Here is a 22,758-nt window from a genome sequence, read left to right on the forward strand (position 1 = left end):
GGACAAATTTGGTCAATTCCTCTCGGCAGCGTCACCACCTTCGATTTGCAAAGGAGGAAGCCGGCTTGCAGGATGCAGCCCGCAGAGCGCCGCTTAACCCTTCGCCTCCCAGCCCTGCAGTTTGCTGGGATGCAAAGCTGGCTGTGAGCTCGCAGATAGAGTATTCAGGCGCCAGCGATGGGCTCAGAAAACATTTGCAAAGGGAGCGAGGCCCAAACCGTATTTTATTTGCCCAAGCATTTGAGATAATAATAATAATAATAATAATAATAATAATAATAATAATAATAATAATAATAATAATAATGACTTTTGCTTTGTGTTGCTTGGGTTATTTGTCAATTATTGCTTTGATCACAGAGTTTTATAGATTGTCATTGTTTCGGTGATGATTTGTTGACTATTCTGCATGGTTTGGGCTGTATCTGTGATGTTCCATTATGTATTAGCATGTTATTATTATTTATTGTTTGTGAGCCACTTTGGGATTCATTTATATTATATTTCAAATATATAATAAATCAAATCAAAATAAAGGGCATTAGAAGAGCCTGAGTGCTGAATAATAATCATAGAATCATAGAGTTGGAAGAGACCACAAGGGCCATCCAGTCCAACCCCCTGCCAAGCAGGAATAATAATAATAATAGTAATAGTAATACCCTGTCCATCTGACTAGGTCGCCCCAGCCATTCCAAAACATACGGAAACATAATAAAACATTAAAAACTTCCCTCTACAGGGATGCCTTCAGATGTCTTCTGAAAGTTGCATAGTTATTATCTCCTTGACATTTGAAGGATGTTCCAGAAGGTAGGTGCCACTACCGAGAAGGCCCTCTGCCTTGTTCCCTATAACTTCACTTCTCGCAGGGAGGGAACCACCAAAAGGCCCTTGGAACTGGACCTCAGTGTTGGGATGAACGGTGGGGGTGGAGACGCTCCAGGTATACTGGGCCGAGGCCGTTTAGGGCAGGCATCCCCAAACTTCGGCCCTCCAGATGTTTTGGACTACAATTCCCATCATCCCTGACCACTTGTCCTGTTAGCTAGGGATCATGGGAGTTGTAGGCCAAAACATCTGGAGGGCCGCAGTTTGGGGATGCCTGGTTTAGGGCTTTAAAGGTCAGCAGCAACACATTGAATTGTGCTCGGAAATGTACTGGGAGCCAAGGTCAGTCTTCCAATGTGGATCAGGACAAAGGCCTGTCTCGTCCAACATCCTGTTCTCACAATTGACCAACCAGGTTCTCAAGGGAAGCCTGCCAGTGGGACCTGAGCCAATTGTCCCAAATTGCAATTCCCAGCAACTGGAATTCAGAGGTCGCCTGCATCCGACAGTGGACGTAGGGCATAGCCAACGTGGCTACTAACCATTGGATAGCCTTACCCGGTTCGGCCCACCCATGAGGCAAGATGAGGCAACCACCTCAGGGGGCAGAATCTACCAGGGCAGCAGATCCCGATGTCCAATCTTTCTTTCCCCCTTGTTCCTGGTGTATTTTCCCAAACCACTTCTCATCCCTTGGGTTCAAGAAGGGGAAAGAGGATGTAGCTCAGCATGAGACTCTTTTAATCTTAGGGTCATGGGTTCAAGACCCACCAGAGATTCCTGCATTGCAGGGGGTTGGACTAGATGATCCTCGGGGTCCCTTCCAACTCTACAGTTCTGATTCCCTGGGAGAGATGTTGTAAAAGCAAAAGGAAGCATCGCAGGAGCTAGATTTCATTGTGCACGCACCACCCCAACCGAAAAGCTATTTGCGAACCCTCCGCACACAAGTGCTTCTGCAGGGAACGTGCTTTTCTTATCCCAGGGGGTGAACCCTGGTGGAGTTAAGTAACCACATTGCTGGCCCTTCCCAGGTGGTCTTCCAGGTTCAGATATTATCAGCATGATGTAGGAAGCGCAAGGTAACCTTCTGTAAAGCCAGAAAACGTTCCTCAGTATCCTGCATGACTTTTTGTCCCTGAAACAGGGAAAACTACGTAAAATGTAAGCAAATGTACTCAATTAGCTTCATTTCTGCTAAGCTAAGGGGTGCCCAAACTTTTTTCAAAGAGGGCCAATCAAAGTTGTTGACCTTTTTTTAGGATTGAAGTTGAGGGTGTGTGTTTTTTTCTTTCTTCGATTTTTACCCCAAGGTTGTTGAGCTTTTGGGGGGATTTTACCCCTGGAAATTAAACCGATTAAACCGACTGGCGGGCTGAATTAAGACCCCCCCAAAAAACGGACTTTGGACATGACTGTGCCAATTCGTTAAAATGGGTTTTGGACAAAAAAAATGGGTCACATCTTTATAATAAAAATGTATATAGTACAGCCTTCACCTTGTGCTCCAGCCATGGCAGGTGGGATGAATGGGTTGAAAATACCTGGAGAACACCAGGTTTGGTACACTTTGTATAAGGCTGCCCACTGCATCTGTATAAATCTCTCCAAATACTCGCAATTCAAGGAATCCTTACTATGGCAGCATAGCTGCCAAGTTTTCCCTTTTCTCACGAGGAAGCCTATTCAGCATAAGGGAATTTCTCTTTAAAAAAGGGAGAACTTGGCAGCTATGTATGGCAGACCCGCACAATTTATTTAATTGGCTTCCAATAAAAATGCAGGCAGAGATTTCTGGCTCTGAACGCAAAGCTGCCGTCATCTCGTTTTCCTAATTCATTAGTGAGAGTGCATTTTAATTTCCTTATGGGATTTATTATTATTCTCTTCTGGGAAGATCATAATGTGATCTTGGCTTCTAACGTGATTAGGAAGCTGTGGAGGAGGAGAGGAAGAGGCTGGAGGAATACTGGAGCTCTTCAACTGGGCATGACAAGCAGAAGACTCATGAGATCGTAGCTAAGCAGGAACTTTGTCACTACCCTGGGATATGAGTGGGGGGGGGACACCCTCCAGCTTTCAGAATCTTTGCTCCAAAGCAAAATGCAGAACTGCCTTTCTCAGGGGAGCACAGACACTTATCAGTCCAGAAATAAAATGTCATTTGGGGCTAAGGAAAATAGATGAAGCATTGGTGTACGAGCCTGTTGTAAGCAGAAGTCTAGTGTCCAGGTCAAGGGAAGTAATAGTCCCACTCTATTCTGCCTTGGTCAGACCACACCTGGAGTACTGTGTCCAGTCCTGGACATCACAATTTAAGAAGGATGTTGACAAACTGGGACGTGTGCAGAGGAGGGTAGCCAAGATGATCAAGGGTCTGGAAACCCAAACTTATGAGAAACGGTTGAAAGAGCTGGGTATGTTTTGCCTGGAAAAGAGGAGGCAGCAGGAGATAGGATAGCCATCTTCAAATATCTCAACGGTGGTCATATGGAAGAGGGAAGAAGCTTGTTTTCTCCTGCTCTGGAGGGTAGGATTCAAACCAGTAGCTTCAAGTTACAAGAAAGTAGATTCCAACTGAACACCAGGAAGAACTTTCTGATAGTAAGAGCTGTTCGACAGTGGAACCGTCTCCCTCGGGAGGTTGTGGGCTCTCCTTCCTTGGAGGTTTTTATGCAGAGGTTGGATGGCCATCTGTCAGAGATGCTTTAGCTGGGATTCCTGCATTGCAGGGGGTTGGACTAGATGACTGTTGGGAGTCCCTTCCAACTCTACAATTCTATTATTCTAAGCTGCAGCAGTTCTAAAATAGGCCCATTTCCTACCCCGCTGTTTCCAACTTCCTGATTAATCTTGCTTGGTTCAGATGTAACACCAAACCACAGTTTAGTGTGAAGTAAGCCTCACATGTTTCCCTTTCTGTGCTTCAATTCTCTCTCTCTCTCTCTCTCTCTCTCTCTCTCTCTCTCTCTCTCTCTCTCTCTCTCTCCTTTAACAGTAATGCAAGGCTTGTCTGGTTAAGGTGAACTGTGGTCTGCCACTTAAGTGGAAGCGGAAGGGGACCAGAGCTTGCGAGGGAAGGACAGACCCCCTGCAGGCACCAGGGCATGTTCATGTAGTGCAGGCATCCCCAAACTGTGGCCCTCCAGATGTTTTGGACTACAATTCCCATCTTCCCCGGCCACTGGTCCTGTTAGCTAGGGATCATGGGAGTTGTAGGCCAAAACATCTGGAGGGCCGCAGTTTGGGGGTGCCTGATGTAGTGTCACTCAGCAGAAAGACAGGGGCACAAAACACTGCCCCATCTGCAAATTACAGGAGGATTCTGGAGGAGGCAAACAAAGAACAGCTGGATCTTAAAGAAAAACAGGCAATTATATTTATGGAATTTTCTACCACAATAAAATATAAACAGTCCAACACAACGAACGAGAAACATCCATTCAAGGACTTAGTTCCAGTTTGTTCTAAACAACGCTGTCTCTTGCTCCAATCCCAGGATGGAGTTGGAAGAACATGAGATTCCTGGCGTGATGCATCCATGTTTGGCCTCCGGGTGGGCGGCAGGGAGGAAAATCAGACTTGCTCCGCAAGATCCAAGACTCGGAATTTGTCCAGGTTGTAGAAACATGCCTTCACCACTCGTCCACCAAAGTACCTTCCGTTCAGGTCAACAACGGCTGGAATAATAATAATAACAATAATATTTTTAATGCCCATCAAACACTGAGAGAGCAATTCACCAGCCAAAGAAACATTCCTTCTTATAAGAAATTGGGTGAAAAAGTGGGAGAATAACCAAGCCAAGTTCACTAGATTATGCTAAGGAGGGCATCCATTTCAGTTCAAGCTGGGCAATGCAGAACCTGTGATGCTTTTAACACTTTTAAGTGAGGGAGGACTAAAATTGGGTGTTTAATCCCATGTGTGCTTCAAAGCTGACTGAGGCTGACTTGGTTACTGACTGAGACGTGACTTTGCATCATGCAAAGGAGCAACGAAGAATAAGGTCTACCCACCGGGCATCAGTCCAGGCTCAAGAGCCACCTCTTAAGTCTATATTGCCACAACCAGAAATGGAACTGAATATTGTTCCGCGGACTTCAGGGCCAGAAGTTGGACTATGACCTGGGAGACCGGGATTCAAACCCTGCTTGGCTCACCAGGTCACCTTGGAGCAAATGCAGTTTCCCAGCCCAGCCTACCTTACAAGATTGTTGTGAGGATAAAATGGGGAATGGAAAAGGGAATCGCATATGCCACCTTGAACCCCTTGAAGCAATGGCGGGCTATTGATGTAAATATTAAATAAGGAGCTAAGTACTGGACTGGTCATTATTCGACTGTTACCTTTAATTGCAGATTCCACTCTTTCGAACTCTAGGAATATTCTCACCGCTTCATCGTCAGGCGCCCCTGGAATCTGAGTAAAAAATACAAACACACAATTGTAAGGAGAGGTGAAAATAAAATAGTCCTACCAATACTGTAGCCTCCGATTTCTCCCAAGGATTACTACTTTTGAAGAATCATATATAAATCAACATCCATCTCATGCTTCAGCTAGATAAAAGACAAAGGGCTGCCCAAAATGCAGTTGATATGTGGCTTACTTAAATCCAATGAACATTTGGAGAGGAAAAAATCATGATTAGGAATTATTTAGTAGCCACAATCTCTCACCCTAACCTACCTCACAGGGTTGTTGTGAGGATTTTTTTTGGGGGGGGGAGGACACACAACACAGGCTGACTCATTCAGGACAGGATATAAATGTAATAAATAGAGTTGGTGAGAGTTTTCATTGTATTTTTATTTTTTTTAATGGCGGGACTGGGTGAAAGATTGCCAGGCGTTAATTTATACACAACAAACTCTGTCTGCATTCTGGGACATGGAGCAAGTGATCCCCAAGGATTCCTTTCAGCTCAAAATTCCAACCGACTCAGGTTGCCTGCCGAATGACTTTTGACATACTTAGGATTAGATATGTAAAACTGGAGCAACTGTATGAACCAATATCGGATCGTTTGGCGGCTGCCAGGTTGACGCACGTCAGATGCTGAAAAGAGCAGTCAGCGCTGCCCTAGGCTGAAGGGCTTCAGGTGGTTTGGAAAATGACCAGGTTAGCAAAGTTTACAGGACACCCAAACAACCAAGAAACATCAGTCCGTGCTCAAACTCCAGGGTCAAATGGTGTGCTGTGTCAAGGCAAGATTTTCAGTTGAAGATTGTAGCCAGATGTATACAAGTGAAGCACAATTTTAACTGTTCAGAAATAAGGGTGTCGCATTCCTTTATTAAATATGCTGAACTCAGAAAAGTTGTGCACTGAAATTCTACAAGGAAAATCCGTGTGAATCTTAATTAGACTGGTCTATAGCTTCATCCCATACCATGTGGGGGAGAAAATCAGTCTTCCAGATTTTATGGCCATACACAAAAATTATCTGTTATTAATTACTCTTGGATTCAAGAATGCAAACAATAACATTTTTTTCCAACAGAACTGGCATGCCTTTTCTTTTGCATTCTAGTAAAACAACAACAACAAACCTCTTGGTAACTGTGATATAATTTGCCAATATTTCCTTAACTATATATGTGTTTTGATCAATGTAGAATGAAATTATAGAATTGTGGCATTTATATAAGTAAACTATATAATTACTCTGCAGATCTTCAGCTCATGGTGGGCTAACTTTGGATCTCCATGGATTTCCTTCTTGCCAACGTTTTGTGTTTATATGTCCCTGTCAGGTATCTCTTGCTTTTGCTTTTGTGCACTGCTTACAACATATTTGTTGCTAGGGTGGGAGCAGGTGAGGAAACTATGGGAAATGATGCCAGCTAATACCTCAAAGATGACACACTTCCCCACTTTGCCATATTTTTCACATTCCTCCTTGGTTTCGCCTTCCAGGTCTTCATCAACCTCCCCAGCTCCGACCATATTCTGCAAAAAAGGGGAAAATCCAATTGAAGAGGGGACCAGTAGCATAGCGTGGGTTGCCTGCACTCAGGGCTGCACGGAAGTGGGGCGGGAGGGAGGGCAGGAAACTGCCAGAGTACGCATGCGCGTTCAACTGCCTAACAGCGTCTGCGTCACCCGGGAGATTTCAGCTGCAGATATAATTAAAGAAGAGGAGGAGTTTGGATTTGATATCCTGCTTTATCACTACCCTAAGGAGTCTCAAAGCGGCTAACATTCTCCTTTCCCTTCCTCTGCCACAACAAACACTCTGTGAGCTGAGTGAGGCTGAGAAATTGATGGAAGCGCGCAGCTGTATTGAGGCAACACCAGGTGTCAAAATTTTGCACCCCTAACAATTTTGTGTCCTGGGCAACTGCCCCTGTGGCCCCCCGCATGCCATGTCACTGTTGGAGGGCTGGCCTCAGACGTTTTGGACTGCAATTCCCACCAGTGTGCTGGCTGGGGCTCGTGGGGGTCGGCATCCAAAACATGTGGAAAGCCCCAAGCTGGTGTAAAGGCTGTTTTAGGCTGAAAGCACAACTGGTTCCCCCACTAGGGCGTGTGTTTTGTTTACCAAATGCTGGGCAACAACTGCAGAAGGCATTTAAATATTTTCACCGAGGGCCCACTATAGAACAACCCTGTTCATCCATATCCTCTCACATATGGCCGAGCAGTTTTCTTATCGCTTTCTGGTGATAAGATGTTCAGTCCTGCAAGAGGTCCACAGAACAACATTCTCCTGCAACCTGTGAGCCACAGCTTCCTTGCATATTGTAATACCAGCCAGAGGCTTAATCCACATGAACTAAAATATTTGGGGAGGGGGGAGAGACTCACCCGTAGCAGAACCACTTTGGTAGGGCACTTCAGTATCTCTGTTAAGGGATTCGAATCCGATTTCTTGGAGGCATCTGCTATGCAGAAAGGAAGAAAGCAGGAACAGGGCAACATTAAATACTGGATTGCTACTTCGTGAGCAGTCGTGTGCTAGGTTAATCCTGACCCAGGGAGGGCTGAGGGTGTTCTTTTGATTCTCGGAATCTGGAGTGGGTATTCAGATCATAGAGAAACAGAACCAATGGAGCTATTCAGGCTAAGTTATACTCAGAGCAGACCCACTGAAATTAGTGAGCATGTCTAAGTCAGCTCCATCAATTTCAATCCGAGAAAAACCACCTTTGGGAATGGCCGCTAGATTTAATTACACCCACCCACTGTGGACAACAATTTATTTTTTTGTACCTCGCCCACCTGACTAGGTTGCCCCAGCCACTCTGGGCAGCTTCCAACAGAATGCAGCCATACCTTGGTTTTCGAATGGCTTATTTGCCGAACAAATCGGCTCCCGAACGCCGCAAACCCAGAAAGTAGGTGTTCCAGTTTGTGAACATTTTTCGGAAGCTGAACATCCGACGTGGCTTCAGCTTGAGTGCAGGAAGCTCCTGCAGCCAATCGAAAGCCGCGCCTTGGTTTTTGAACGGTTTCGGGAGTGGAACGGACTCCCGGAATGGATTAAGTTCAAGAACAAAGGCACCACTGTATACAAAAACACAACACCCGGTGCTTTTTTCTGGCAGTATGCAATGGTACGCAGTACCACCACCTTACTAGGGGGAATGGAGACTGGCGGGCTCTTGGACCCTGTCAGAGCATCACCCCTCCTTCCCCAAGCCTGGGAAGTGTTTGCCCAGCTTAGGGAAGGAAGCATGATGCTCTGGCAGAATCCTGGAGCCCTGCTGCCTCCTTTCCAAAGCCAGGCGCGGGGGGGGGGGGGGGAGACCTCTTCACCAATAGGCAGGTGGGCAGGCAAGGGAGCAACAAGCAGCTATCCTGCCCTCACTGCCCAGCCCTGATATCAAGCCACGCTGCTCCCGCATGCACTGGCGCATCCCCCCTGCTTGCTGGTGAGAACCGGAACTTTTTTCCTAGACAAAAAAAAGCACCAAGAATGTCACACACCCGACATACTACGACCCAAAAGCATCCTCATTGTAGAGCCCCTCATGGGGCCTGTATGAAGCAGTAACTCCTACTGGAGACCTCCTGGCCCAGAGGGGAAAGGACAAGGCAGAGCACACCACTGCGATTTACGATAACACAACTTTTCCATTTGTCAGGCCAAAGGCTTTGCAGCGAGAGCACACTTCTGAAGTTGTGAGGGGGCAAATAATCACCCAAGAGCAAGGAACTAACATGATCTTTGAGAAAAGGCTTAAGCAGATAAGCTTCACTTAAGCCTGTTACAGGTGGACACAAAGGGGAATGCAAGGCTGATTAAAGGAACGGAAACCAACAGGGCAGTTAATTATTAAGTTTCACCCGATGATTAGCACTTGGTCCCTGAGGCATGAGGTCACCCCACCCTTCTGCCTCAGCACTGCTGCCCCACTGTGAACAGGGTTGTCCCCTACTCCGGAGAAGTCTCCCCAAATTACCTTTATCAGCAGCATCGCCGACAATAATTTTGCCACCTCTCTTGCTGGTTTTCTCCACTGACAGTGCCGTGCTCAAGCCTTGCTCGTGCTTCCCGAGACCCTGGCCCTCTCGGAAGCCGTATTTCTGCATGATCTTGTGCGCCACTGTGCCACTGAAACAGAGTCGGTCTGAGTTATATACGAAACAAAATAAGGTAGGAGAATGAATTTTATCCCTTCAGACTGCAGGCAAAGGGAATCCATTTTTGAATGAAACCTTGAAGAAAATGCTCTGTGCAATTTAAAAGAAGAAGAAGAAGAAGAAGAAGAAGAAGAAGAAGAAGAAGAAGAAGAAGAAGAAGAAGAAGAAGAAGAAGAAGAAGAAGAAGAGGAGGAGGAGGAGGAAGAGCAGATCAGAGAGAATGCTGTAAAACAGAACCTATCTGCTATGTCAGTTTGCTAGCTGGAAGAATATTTCTCTCTGGGGAGCATACCAAACTGTGATCCACCACTTGCAATCTGAAAGGGAACAGTCTATTCTACTGCCTCGGGACTCTACTCCCTTTCACTGCCACATCGTAAAACCAGCATTAGATTTTCAGGAAGTCAGGAAGCTGAACTCCATCCCTGATGTCTCCTCAAAGCTGAATTAGTGCCAATGACTTTGTAGGAAAAGCAGGATCATCTGTGCATTACAGGAAGGTTCAAGCATACTGTAGGCAGGAGAGTCCGATATATCCACAAGTATAAATTACGACCCTACAAAAGGGGGCAATTCTCCCCGCTCCCAAACAGTAAAGCAACAAGTGCACACATGATCTCGTGCACCAGAGAGGGGAAGGAGCACGTGTATATACAGCCTATGAAGGCTGTCTTGGAGCAGAGGAGAAGAATCAACATGCATGCGAGGGACACAGTGCAACATTTCGTTGCAGGTTGCACTTGACCTGAGCTATTCCTGTGTAGTTTTATGGAACTGCAGCCCACACAAAGCTCTGGCGGCTAAAGTCAATGTCAGGTCTCATCTGTGCCTCTTTGAGGTCAGGAGCTGAATTCAGTTATCTTAGGCCATCAAAAGAGTAGGACGTGAAAGTGGGAGACAGTCTTTTAGGCTGCTGCCTGGCGGATGCAGCACACAGGAGGGGATCACGCTGCGAGATGCCAAATTAACTGAAACCAGCGGCAGAAAGCATGTGGCCCGCATGCAGAGTCCCAAAACTGTCTCCCTGCTTTATGTGGCCGTTGCGCAGCCACTCGCCCTCCGTCAGGAGAGAGCTTCGCTTGATAAAAGGGGAGAGCCGGAGCTGCTACTGGGAACTCTTGGACATTGGGCTTGACCTCAGTAGCAAAACTGGAGTTATTAGAAGGCGCTTGTCAATTTACATGCCTTAGCGCAAGGTTCCCCAAACTAAGGCCCGGGGGCCAGATGCGGCCCAATCACCTTTTCAATCCGGCCCGCGGATGGTCCAGGAATCCACATGTTTTTACATGAGTGGAATGTGTCCTTTTATTTAAAATGCCTCTCTGGGTTACTTGTGCAGCCTGCCTGGTGTTTTTACATGAGTAGAACGTGTCCTTTTATTTAAAATGCATCTCTGGGTTATTTGTGGGGCATAGGAATTCGTTTTTTTTTCCAAAATATAGTCCGGCCCCCCACAAGGTCTGAGGGACAGTGGACCGGCCCCCTGCTGAAAAAGTTTGGTGACCCCTGCCTTAGCGCATGCAGAAGTTGTAGGGTTGCTCCCCAGTACTGGCCACCACTGCCCCCTCCTGGCATTTTGTAGGAAGTGCAGAAATGGTTGCATTCGCTCACCCCATGTTAGCAAGGAAGGAATTGCTGGGTCCTGTTGGGGATCGAGGCCTCTCGGGCTCATCGTACATCGGGGGAGGAATGGCTGCTTTGGACGATGATGAACCGCGAGGCCTGGGCTCTTCTTCATACGGGAACGACGACGATAGAGCTGGAAGAGAAGTGGGACGTTCAACATTAAGCCGAAAAACCATGCATTTCCATTATGGTTGGCATGCGTTTCCTGACTCGCTTGCACAGATAAACTCTGAGCAGCCGCGTAAACTCCAGCTCCAACCTCTCAGTTATCTTGCCTGCTAAACACCAGATCCGGCGCAAACGTCATTCGAAGATAGTAATGACAAGCAAGAGCTCCAATGTAAAGTGGCTGTAGTGCCATGAGAATCAGCATGGCGGCTTCCAACAGAAAAATAAAATAAAATAATCGATTAAACATTAAAAGCCTCCCTAAACAGGGCTGCCCTCAGATGTCTTCTAAAAGTCTGGTAGTTGTTTTCCTCTTTGACACCTGATGGGAGGGCGTTCCACAGAGCTGGTGCCACTAACGAGAAGGCCCTCTGCCTAGTTCCCTGCAACTTGGCTTCTCGCAACGAGGGAACTGCCAGAAGGCCCTCGGTGCTGGACCTCAGTGTCTGGGCAGAACGATGGAGGTGGAGACGCTCCTTCAGGTATACTTGGCCGAGGCCATTTAGGGCTTTAAAGGTGAGCACCAACACTTTGAATTGTGCTAGGAAACTAAAATAAATATACAAGGGGGGCAGGGACAATCCCCATTCATCCTTTTTTCCCTACCCACTATAAATAATGTGCCACCTAATGGATGAATGCTGAATTTCTCAAGATTGAAAAGAAAACCACAATACAACCTCGAACACCGACTTGTTTCTGCACAACACATCTCGACAGCTACATTTAATGAACTGCTTCATTTCCCCAACCATCACACCTGCACACACACCCTTTGCAGCTCACTTCCAGATAACTGGACCCGGAGGAGTCAGAAACGGAAGGTGCTCCCCTTGCTTTCCAAGAAACCCAGGAAGCTGCCACGGGTAAATTCAGAGTCCCGGGGCTTTGCCAGATAGCAGGCCTATAGCCAATGCCATCCAAAACAGTGGCATTGGCAACAGTATGTATTCTGCTGGTATTCCACATGTTCCTTAGGAGAGCTAGCCCCTCACTGGCTTGTTCATGCTCACTTTCTTGTGTACCTTGTGCGAGACCCATGGTCCATTTCCCAACAATGTACCACCACTCTTGATATTGCAACAGGGATGAGTGGCTTAAGCAAAGCTTTGTCCCACCCATTCCGAGAAATGGAAGCAAAACAGAAGAGGGGCCCATCTTATTTACAGATCATCCAGTTGTTCCCTCCTCTGACCTAGACCACAACAGATGCGTGAACATGGCTGTGAAGAATGCAACCACCCAAATTCCCAGAGGTCTAACACACTGGCTACCCTAGGTGTAGTTGTTTTTTTAATTAAAAAAGCCCTGTCAGCTCACACAAGTCACAGTGCAGTCTGCTGCCAGCAGTGAGGAAGCGCAGCACTGAGTAACGCTTTCAGACGGAATCATTTTCAATGACATTCATGCACATTTGCCAGATTTAGCACGGGAAGCTTCAGGCTGACTTCCGGGCTACTTTGGAGTCATTTAGGGCTTATCCGGGATGTGTGTGTCACCAAGAAGATCAGTAATGGCAGACATGGTGCCGCCTCGAAAAGCATTTGCTCACCCTTTCACTCTTCTGCTGCCACAGCAGACTAGTCACTAGAGCCTACTTCTTACGGACAGCAGCTACGGTAAACTGTCTCAAACTGTACCTTTTTGGACTTGAGGTGGGGTGGAAGGAAGCTGTCGTAAAATGAATGCTCTCCCTCCAACTCCAAAAAAGAGATTCCTACACACACAAAAACCTAATATGTCATGGAGAAGATGTCTTTTCTAGCCTAGCATTCTTCCTGACATGCTAGCATTCTATGTGCAGGGATTATTTTTCTTTTGGCAGGGAGGGGAATTCATTCATGTGAACACCCCTTCCAAACAGCCCAAAATGCTACAACTCACACACAGGCTTGCAGCCTGTGAAGAATCAATTTCAGTTTGCACAAGGTGATGGAGAGGCCCAAGAGGCTGGTCCAGGGCCCTGCAGAAACCAAGTGAGCATCCCTAGAACCTGCCCTCATATCATCTGCAGTGCCCTGGGGTTTTGTGGCAGACATCCACAGCAGCCAGGTATCTCTGGAAAGCATCCGCTGAAGGCAAGACATTTTTGAAAGCCATGGCATTAGCAACTTCAAAGAAAAATAACAATTTAAACATACGTTCTTTGTCCCTCTCAACCAAAGAAGTGGGTGGTGCGATGGCAGCTCCTCCCATACCTGTGGAAGGAAACAATTGCATGAAAAAGAATGCAGGAATCTGCAAAACTTAATAGACTCTCCCTTGGTTTTGCTGCAATGGATTCAACGTAACTGTCTTTCTGGAAGTTCAACAGGCTAGGTGTGTGCGCCGATGGGATAGAGATATTACTTTGCATATGTTCAATGCACTCAACTTCAGTGATAAAAGCATCAATGCCTAGTGTCACAGTGGCCGGAGTGGGCTACTTCAGAGTAACGACTCTACACCGCTCTGCATTTTATCTTTTTATTGGTGCTGCGTATTTACAGTGACACATCTTATCCGCTAGAATCAGAACCTCCGAGTGGCGTTTGGCGCGTTTTTCTCCAACATAATAACTTGGGGAGACCCAGCCTCTTCCCCCTACGTTTTCGGCGCAGTTCCGGAGTTGGGGGAATAGGTCTGCCCCCCTTTCTTCCCTCTTCCTGTCCCACCTGGGACGATGGCTCCGCTACCCTGCCTGAGCATCGGACCCCACTTCCTGCTTCCCCACTTGAGACGGAGCTCTCCCTGCTTTCCCCTGCGCTCGGGGATGGGCTGGAACTCAGGAGGGGAGGGACTTCGCGATATCCCCTGTCCCTCACACCTAGGGAGGCACCTGGGGCCAGAAAGCACCCCCAAAGCTCAGCATGTCCTGGACTACATCCCAAACATCCCAACATTGAGTTGCCTTGGTAGGCCCCAGGCTACAATCAACCCAAAGCATGAAAACTTGGATGATACATTGCCGATGATATGAAGGGGGTGGCGTATCAGAGAGGTGTGTGGCTGTTCTATCACTTTGCCACTGGTTTCTGCCAGTCCTAAAAGGTATAAGCCCAGGGTCTTTGAAAATATGGCTGCACCAGGTGCCCCTTCCTCAAAATGTGAGCGAGAAAAACACAGAGCCCCTTTTTAGAGGTTTCAGACCCCGAGGTCTGGCACAGCTTGTTCTATGCCAGAAATTAGACACCCAGCAAGAAACAACCAGGGTGATTTTGCTCGGTTAATTGGGGCATAATAAAGGTGTCCTTATACTCTGTGACCGATCACCTGGCCTGTGCATCTGCCAGTACCGATCCCAGTGGGAATGTGTTCTTGGACAACAGCAAAAGAAGAGAGGATAATGGGAGGAAGAGAGCCAGAGGACTGGTGAGATTAACATGGCTCAAAGTCAGCCAGGGAATTAAAAGTGCAGCTCAGAGAGATGACACGATGCCGAGAAGCACAACAGAGCATATTTCTTCAAGCAATAAAGCCCTCTACAATTGGGAACTGTGTTCTGCAAGATCTCCATTACAAAGTTATTTATTTCCAGTTCCCAAAAGGAAGGAAGCCCAACTAAAGCTGGCAACTTAAAATTATTATTATTTATTGAATTTATATACCGCCCTATTCCCAGAGGTCTCAGTGTTGCGGAGGAAATTTGAAGAAAACTTCGAAAATTGGAAATGTCTAGGTGGTCCCCTATTTGCCACTTCTCCATCCCTGCCTCTTCAATGTCGGCAATAATTTAAACGGCACGCTCAGAAATCCGGGATTGCTTTAAACCCCACAACCAGTCTCAATGCCATTTCCTTTTTACAGATTCTGAACCAAGGCTACATGCAAGACTTCCTTCAAAGTCATTGCCAAAATCTACGGAACGTCTTGTCATTTAAGCACTGGGACGCTGCAAGGGATTTTTACTGGGAGAAAGAGACCATTCCGGTCTCCCCCTCCAACCCCACTGTGTGTGTTGGGGTGGGGAGGGGTGCAACACTGATAGCATCAAGGACAGGATGGGGTTGTCTGGTCTGGGTTGGTGGGAGAGAAGCCACCCTTGCTATACAAAATAGAGATAAATCAGCAGCCACAATTGATGCAGAAAAGCAGCTCCAGCTTTTGATTGACCCTGAACTTTCTGTTCTCAGCAAGTCCTTAAGCACTAACCAGCTCCTTGCCTGGCACCACTGCAGCTGCTATGCTCCCAGCGTACCCTCTCTTGCACTCACTCATGAGCAGAGTTAACCAGGTGGCGGCAGCAGTCTGCTACAGTGCTGCCAACAAAAAAGTCTGCTCTCAAGAGCTGCAGGGAGCTCTTCATGCCCACTAGAGAACTTATCTAGGGGCATCACCATAATGGCTTGCTGCCCCTGGGTAGGTTGGTTCAAAGGAGGCTGGCAGCCCCAAGAGGGGAGCTCAAGTGGTAGCAGGATGTGGGGCTAGCCAGAGCAAGAGGCCCCCAGCAGATGTCACAACCTGATGGGCACTGACACTGGCCTCCAAGCAAGGGGAAGAACCCATCACATCTAACTGAGATAACAGTGTCCAACCAAGGCCATGCTCCAAGACTAAGATTTCCTTACTTCTTTTCCGCCTCTCTCTTTCATAATCTTCATCTTCGTCAGAATCTGGATCCGGCCGCCTTGAAAATCCACTCGCCTCATGCCTGTCTTTGCGCCTCCTTGAAATTAAAACAGAAATTAAGATGACAATCCACAGGTGCAGGGAACCCACGGAGCACTTCGCAATGCAGGGTGTGTTTTGCCTACAACAATTACGAAATACAAATGTTTACAGATGCATTTTGGACGTACTATCTGTATTTCTTTTGCTGCAAGGGTTTTCATAGTTCCTATGGAATGCACCACTAGCAGTTTTATGGCAGGCACGTCCAACAGGTAGATTGTGATCTACCGATAGATCACTGGATGTCTGTGGTAGATCACTGGCTCCCCCCAAAGAAGCTCAACAACTTTGGTTCCCCTAAAAATGCTCAACGTTTTAGCCTTCACCACCCAAAACAGGGCTTTCCTCCCACCTCAGAAAAGCTCAACAACTTGACCTGAACCCCTAAAAATGGGGCTTTCCTCCTCCCTAGAAAGCTTAACAACTTTGACCTGAACCCCCCAAAAGGGGGTAGATCACTTCCAGTTTTTAACTCTCCTCAGCAAGTCCAGATACCATTCACACAGAAATAAACCAATGCTGGTTTACTGTACGTTGATTTCAAATGCCAAGGAAAACTATTCTGAAAGGTGAAAACTTGGCATGCACTGACATCCAACTTCCCCATACGAATAGGACCTGGGAGCCCATGATACCCTGTAGCGATCATGCCCATACAAGTGAATTAACTGTATCACAGGTTTAAGGAGGATTTACAAGATGAAAAATTATATCAGCTGAGCTGATGGCCTACAAAATTATTCAGCTCCTAAAGAATTTAACACCATCAAAACGGCTAAGACAAGCATGTAGGTAGGAGGATGGTTTACGGCCCAAGTGACTTACTTCTCTCTTTCTTCAATCTCTTTCTGCCTCTCCAGCTCACGCTGCCTTTGCCGTTCTTCCCGCTGGCGTTTTACTACTTTCTCGTAATCGTTGGGGAACATGGGGTCATACTCATCAGCCAAAGGAATCAAGACATCTCCTGCAGAAAAGCCACTGGGGACGGGGTCCTGGGATTGAAAGGGGGGGAAGAAGTGCTGATGAAAGCTAGCCAACGAAATTGCAACAGGCGAGAGCAAACCACCCCCCCCAAGTGCAGCTGATTTCACTTTCAAAGTATTTCCCAAAGCTTTCCTCTCAAAACCCAACATACAGAAAAACACAACCTCCCCCAAAACCAAAGTCGACGGCTGCCCTTATGCTGATCTGCAATCAGGATGAGGCCAAGACCTGCATTCCACTTACGGCGCCCAGAGGAGCTGGAGTTGGACCTGGATGCACCGAGTCTGCACGAAAACTGTCTGCTCGACCCTTTCCAAAGCGGTAATCCCGCCTGATAAAAGCACCCATCACCCTTTGGGTCCTATGGCCCGTATTGTATTTATTTTGCCCACCCAAACTGCGCTGCTTTGTCAGTTTGCTTCTGGTTTCATTTTGTGGTGCATGCTCTTGCCTGTAAGCTGTGAAAGGACCAGGCAAACAAGCCTTCAAGAGCATCCACTCCTTATGAACCTCAACCTATCTCTGTAAAGAACATCAGAAAAGCACTGCCAGACCAGGGCAAAGGCCCTCTAGCCCAACATCCTGTTCTGGCAGTGGCCAACCAGATGTCCATCGGAATCCTGAAAGTGGGACCTGAGTAGAACAGCGCCATCCCCAGCGAGATAGGAGATCTCTGCAAGAGTGCCCAAGTATTATGCCTTTGGGAGAATCATATGGCAGCTACTTAGAAATGGTACTACTCAGAGATGGTACAAAGTCTGTGAAAAACTTTCCTTGGAGCCTCATCAGGAACACACACCATTAGTCCCCCTTTGTACGCATTTGGGGACCTAGCATAAAATTTACACTGCTGACTGGAACACCCTCTGTTGCAGCTGTCTGCAAGCCACTGTTTCTGCTAACATTCATTTTTTTCGACTATTAATACAACTTTATTGGTTGATCCCCTCCTTAGTTACTGTTGTTCAGTGTTTTGCACAAATTGGTACAAACCAATCTCCAACATGTATTCAGATAACACAACGTTGTTATTATTATAATCAGTAGTATTGTTACTGTACTTATTATTTATACTTACCAGTCACTTGTTACCTAAAAGGTCTTCGAGCAACTTAAGATTTAAAAACAGTAATGCATTATCACATTAAGATGTTTGCAAAAGTGTGACAGCACTGCAGTCTCATAGAAGGTCATTTAAAGATCCCCGTCACTTAACACCTTTATGGCACGGATCAATTTTAGAAACAATCATGATGAAAGTGCCTCAGTGTCTCGGCTGGGAGTTACTAGTTGTTTTCTGCATTTAGGATTCCACTATATGAGCCCCCACCCCAAAAGACCAGTTTGCCTCGGAGCAGCTCCAGTCTTACCTTCAGGCCAGCTGCCACATGAGGAGGGGTGTCTATAATTTGTCGCTCATCAGATGCACTGCCTCGCTTCAGGTCAATCACAGGAGCAAGGACCGTGCTTTGCTTTGTTCGCTGACTCTAAAGTAAGAACATTACAAGCAGACACTTCACTCAGCATCAGAAATGTTGCTGTTCTACAAAATGTCCTGTGTTCCTTCCTACCCTAGATCACTAAGCAAGTTGTTTGCGGGGCAGTGGAAAGGTTGTCACACCCAAACAAATTGCAATGCAAAAAGTTACAGGGAAAAGTCCAAGTCGTTCTTCTAATAGCTCCAAAAATATATGTGTTAACATGTTCCTGATATGGTTTGAGGTCAAATGGCCCTTCTTCAAGGGCAACTTTTTAGAACAATCTATTGTGAACCAGACACAAGAGCAGAAATATATATATATATGTTGAAAGAATGGGTAATTTGACCCTATGCATCATGAGGATGTTTAAAAGCATAATTTGTATAATTCATAATTCAATTCTATGAGAGTTGAAAGGGACCACAAGGATCACCTAGCCAAACCCCCTGCAATGCAGGAATCTTTTGCCCAACGTGGGGCTTGAACCCACGACCCTGAAATTAAGATTCTCTTAAGAGTCCTATGCTCTATCAATTGAGCTATGCCATATACCATCCTAGAGCCTATCATGAGAAAGACATGAGAAGGTCACAATAAATTCTTTCTGTGTTCTAAGTACTGTATTATGACAAGATGCTACCTATGCAGCTGAAGCAATTCACGTTTTTCCTATTTGTATTTACTTCCAACTTCTACATAGAATAAACCAACTCTAATGCAGTGGGGGCAGGTATCTTTTCGTAGCTACACCGTATGCTGCTTAGAAAGAAAGCTTGCTGATGCAGAAGAAATGAGAGGCTCAAATTTGCACAGAATTTGTGGAAGAAGAAAAAGAATACTTGTCTCAAAAACAGTTATAAAAGCAGTAATTAAGAAAAACTACTGGAATTATGGGGAAATATTGCTAGTCTGACTTTTTAATGATGTTGACTGTTTACTTTTTTCCTGGAAACCTCCCCCCCCCCACACACACACAAACACACCTCATTTGCTTCTATTATCCAGAAATGGATAATAGGTGGATGGAAAAATGCTCAGAACATGTGCTCAGCTTTTAGCAGAATCAGAATTCTGGGATATGCCCTTGGACTATTCAAGCCTGATTTCCAAATACAGGAAACAAGGTGAAGGTGATGTAACATTGCAAATTACAGTAATTTGGTCTCCCTCAAGGTATTAGGATTATAATGAACATGATTCATTCAACAGCCCCTGGAGACTGAATGATGATGCAAGCAATCCATTTCAGATGCAGATGCTGAGAAGCGCAATCGAACCTTCCCAGTTTATTTAAGGCAGAACACTCTAGGGTCAGCATCTAAAAACCCAAGAGCTTGAATTCCTGTTTTCAATTATCATTTCTGGGCTCCAGTTCAATGGCTAGCTAATTTTACATTATTCAGTAAGTTATGACCTTCAAAAGCACTTTGAAGTAGCTTTTTTATTTTCGTCAAGGTTAGGACAGTGTATTTCTAATAGAGTCTTCACTGTACCTTTGCCTGGGTGAGAGCTGCCTTCTTCACTTGCAACTGAGACTGCAGAAGTTTGAAGTTTTTGGACCAGCCTTCTGTTTTCGTATCGCTGGTCTCCACTCCCAAATCATCATAAAGCGACATTTTCATTCAAGCTCAGAGCTAGGAGTCAGAAAGGATGAGAAGGAACAAATCATATTATCATTTTAGTCAAAGGTTGCCAGTAGCGCCCTTGAGGTCTTGCCCTGGTGCCCAATAGCCTGAGTCCACAACCCCCGAGGGAGACCGTTCCACTTTCAAACAGTTCTTAATGTCAGAAAAGTTCTTCCTTATGTTCACCTGGAATCCCCTTTCCTTAACTTGCATACACTCCTATTTGGGAATGGTCATGGCTCAGTGGTGTCAATTTTGCACCGAGAAGGCTCCGGGTTCAATTTCCGGCATCTCCAGGTAGGACCGAGAATGAAATCCAGGAGAGTTGCCACCACTAAGAGTTGCCCAGAGATGGGGAACCTACAGTCCTCAGGATACTGGACTACAACTCCCATGATTCCTGGCCACTGCCCATAAGGGCTGGAGCTCATGGCAGTTGGAGTCCAAACCACAGGTGCCCCAACCTTGGTGCAGCCAATACTGGTTGTAGATGGATTGATAGTCCAATTCTGTAAAAAAAAAGCAACTTCCAACGTTGTTAGGAAGAGCCAGTGGTATAGAGCACCAGTTTTGCACGCAGAAGGTCCCAAGTCCAAGGCCCGGCATCTCCAAGCAGGGCAGGGGGAGATCCCCTGCCTGAAACTCTGGAGAGCTGCTGCCAGTCAGTGCAGGCAATGTGGAGCTAAATGGATCCAAAGTTCTGAGTAGCCGGAAACATCCTATGTTCCTATTTATTAATGTTCCTACTGTTCCTAGCTCAATAGTATAGCCTCAGTTTTTGCATGCAGAAAGCCAAGTTCAACTTCCGGCATCTCCATCAGGGCTGTTAAAAGATCCCCTGCCTATGCGACTACAGCGGCAAGAATGTTACTCGCCCACAAATGGAAAGAAGTAGAAGTCCCAGCAAAGGAAGAATGGATACAAAAACTTATGGATTATGCAGAAATGGCAAAACTTACCGGAAGAATAAGAAACCAAGATAACATACTGTTTTATAAAAGAATGGAAACCGTTTATTGAATATTTACAGATAGATTGTAAACAGTGAAGAACATTGGCAGGACTGTTGCAATAACCCGCAGTTTTATAAGAGTATATATTTAAAGTAGACGAATAAATGAGCAAATTAAGTTAATTCGGATATGCAGAAGATATTCAAAATAAATTTAAGGAACCGCAGAAAGAGGGGGGGAGGAAGTCAAGTTTTCAAATGTTAAAATGACTGTAAAATAAGAGAAATGTATAAACCTGAAAAGCATAAATAAAATAACAATAAAATAAGATCCGCTGCCTGAAACATCGGAGCTGCTGCCAGTCCGTGCTGGTAATACTAGGCTAGATGGACCCAAAGTTATGACTGAGTATACGGCAGCTTCCGATGTTTCTAATTACTGAGAGGCGCTCTGCACATGCTCAGGAACACACGCTACTGCCCGCAAAAAAGCCCCCATGAGTGGGACCCGATGTTTAAAATTAACCTTTATTTCCTTTTTCTTTTCGAAATGAGGCTGCTATTATTTGGCACGAGGCGGAGCAGGCAAGCAAGCCAACCCAGTTCTCCGGTTAACCGCTTTCTCGCACACCCTTCAAAGCAAACCGAGTGACAGCCGTCTCTCAGGCTGGATTCCCTTTCGTACTCCGAAGCCACTCAAGCCTGGCGTTTTACCTCTTCCCCGCGCGGCCAAGGCCTCCCCGACCTTCCGCGCAGGCCTCAAAGCCGGGGCCTCGCGTAAGACGCGACGCCGAAGAAGGCGCCTCCTCTTCGGCCAAGGAAAGCTCCCGCGTCACGGCCGGCGCGAACCAATCAGGCTCCTCCTCCCTCGAGGCGCCCGCTAAGAGGGTGAAAAGGCGGCTGCGCGAAAGCCGCGGCGGCCGGGTGGGTGGAGCCAGGCAAAGGACTCCGGCGACCCTACGGACGAGAGGAAGTTTACGCCAGTCGCGTACGCAGGCCAGATGGGAACGCTACGGCCCTCGAGCGGGCAGCGCGCGGAAGGAGGCAAAGCCTTTTGCAGCCCTATAGGCGCTGCGCAAACTGCGTAGGATGGGGGGGGAGGAAGCTCTCTGCTGACCCCTAGTGGCGCATGACTCAAAACACAAACCCCGCGAGTATTTCATAGACCTCTTGATATGTTTACATTTCCCCTCTTATAGCGCTCATCTAGCTATGCGTGGACGGTCTTTTGAGTGTGTTTGCACGCGTAAGCATGTATGCTCTCTTTCCTGCCCCCCTCTTCTCATCTCTGTTGTCTCTGACCTTCGAAAGTTTATGCCAAGTTTATGATTAATATATATATATGTTGTTTTAATGGCTTTCTTGTAACGCCACCATGCTTTCTTTTAATGAGTCGGCAGGCTGTAAATGTTCTTGTAAAATGAATAAAGTGCCGGAGAAGAGCATTAGCCGTGCATGCAAAAGACCTCAAGTCCAATCTCTCTATAGCACCTTCAGCCTGGTAGGGGTGCCAGAAAACCTGGAGAGCTGGTGCCAGTCAGTGTAGGCAATATGGGGCAAAAGGCAGCTTCCCGTGTTCCTGTAAGAGCGCACTTCCTACTGAATCAGGAAAGCAACAAGAGGGAAGCAGGCAAAAGCTTCAAGTATAAAATAGTAAAATACAGTCTGGGAGCACAGTGGAGGCATAAATGGGGACTTAAGACAGGATCCTAAACTTGGTCTGGCAACCTGGCACAGAACACTATTTTAAAGACTTGTTTCTCCTCTGCCAGACTTAGGCAGAGCAGCAGGCCTGCTGCTGAACAGTGTTTCAATCCAGTTTAATTTTTGCTGGCTTGCTTTCTGCCA

The 22,758-nt window shown here is 46.5% G+C and overlaps 1 protein-coding gene across 2 annotated transcripts; it reads right to left on the reverse strand.

Moving 5' to 3' along the window:
• Positions 1-4,187: 4,187 nt before the first annotated feature.
• RBM17 (RNA binding motif protein 17) lies at positions 4,188-21,782 on the reverse strand. 2 transcript variants are annotated; one of them, XM_035126568.3, is made up of 12 exons: positions 21,625-21,782; positions 19,827-19,967; positions 18,223-18,339; positions 16,694-16,860; positions 15,766-15,863; positions 13,360-13,416; positions 11,036-11,183; positions 9,244-9,395; positions 7,646-7,719; positions 6,689-6,787; positions 5,182-5,254; positions 4,188-4,511 (listed from the first exon to the last, which is right to left on the reverse strand). In XM_035126568.3, exons 2-12 carry the CDS (start codon positions 19,953-19,955, stop codon positions 4,408-4,410), a joined length of 1,218 nt encoding a protein of 405 aa, XP_034982459.1. In that variant the 5' UTR covers positions 19,956-19,967; positions 21,625-21,782; the 3' UTR covers positions 4,188-4,407. The 2 variants fall into 2 exon arrangements, with proteins under 2 accessions (XP_034982459.1, XP_060135196.1); XM_060279213.2 differs by having other exon boundaries at positions 7,646-7,722.
• Between the last annotated feature and the right edge of the window lie 976 nt (positions 21,783-22,758).

Source organism: Zootoca vivipara, chromosome 9, assembly GCF_965207765.1.
Source record: "Zootoca vivipara chromosome 9, rZooViv2.hap1.1, whole genome shotgun sequence".
Classification (NCBI taxonomy): domain Eukaryota; kingdom Metazoa; phylum Chordata; class Lepidosauria; order Squamata; family Lacertidae; genus Zootoca; species Zootoca vivipara.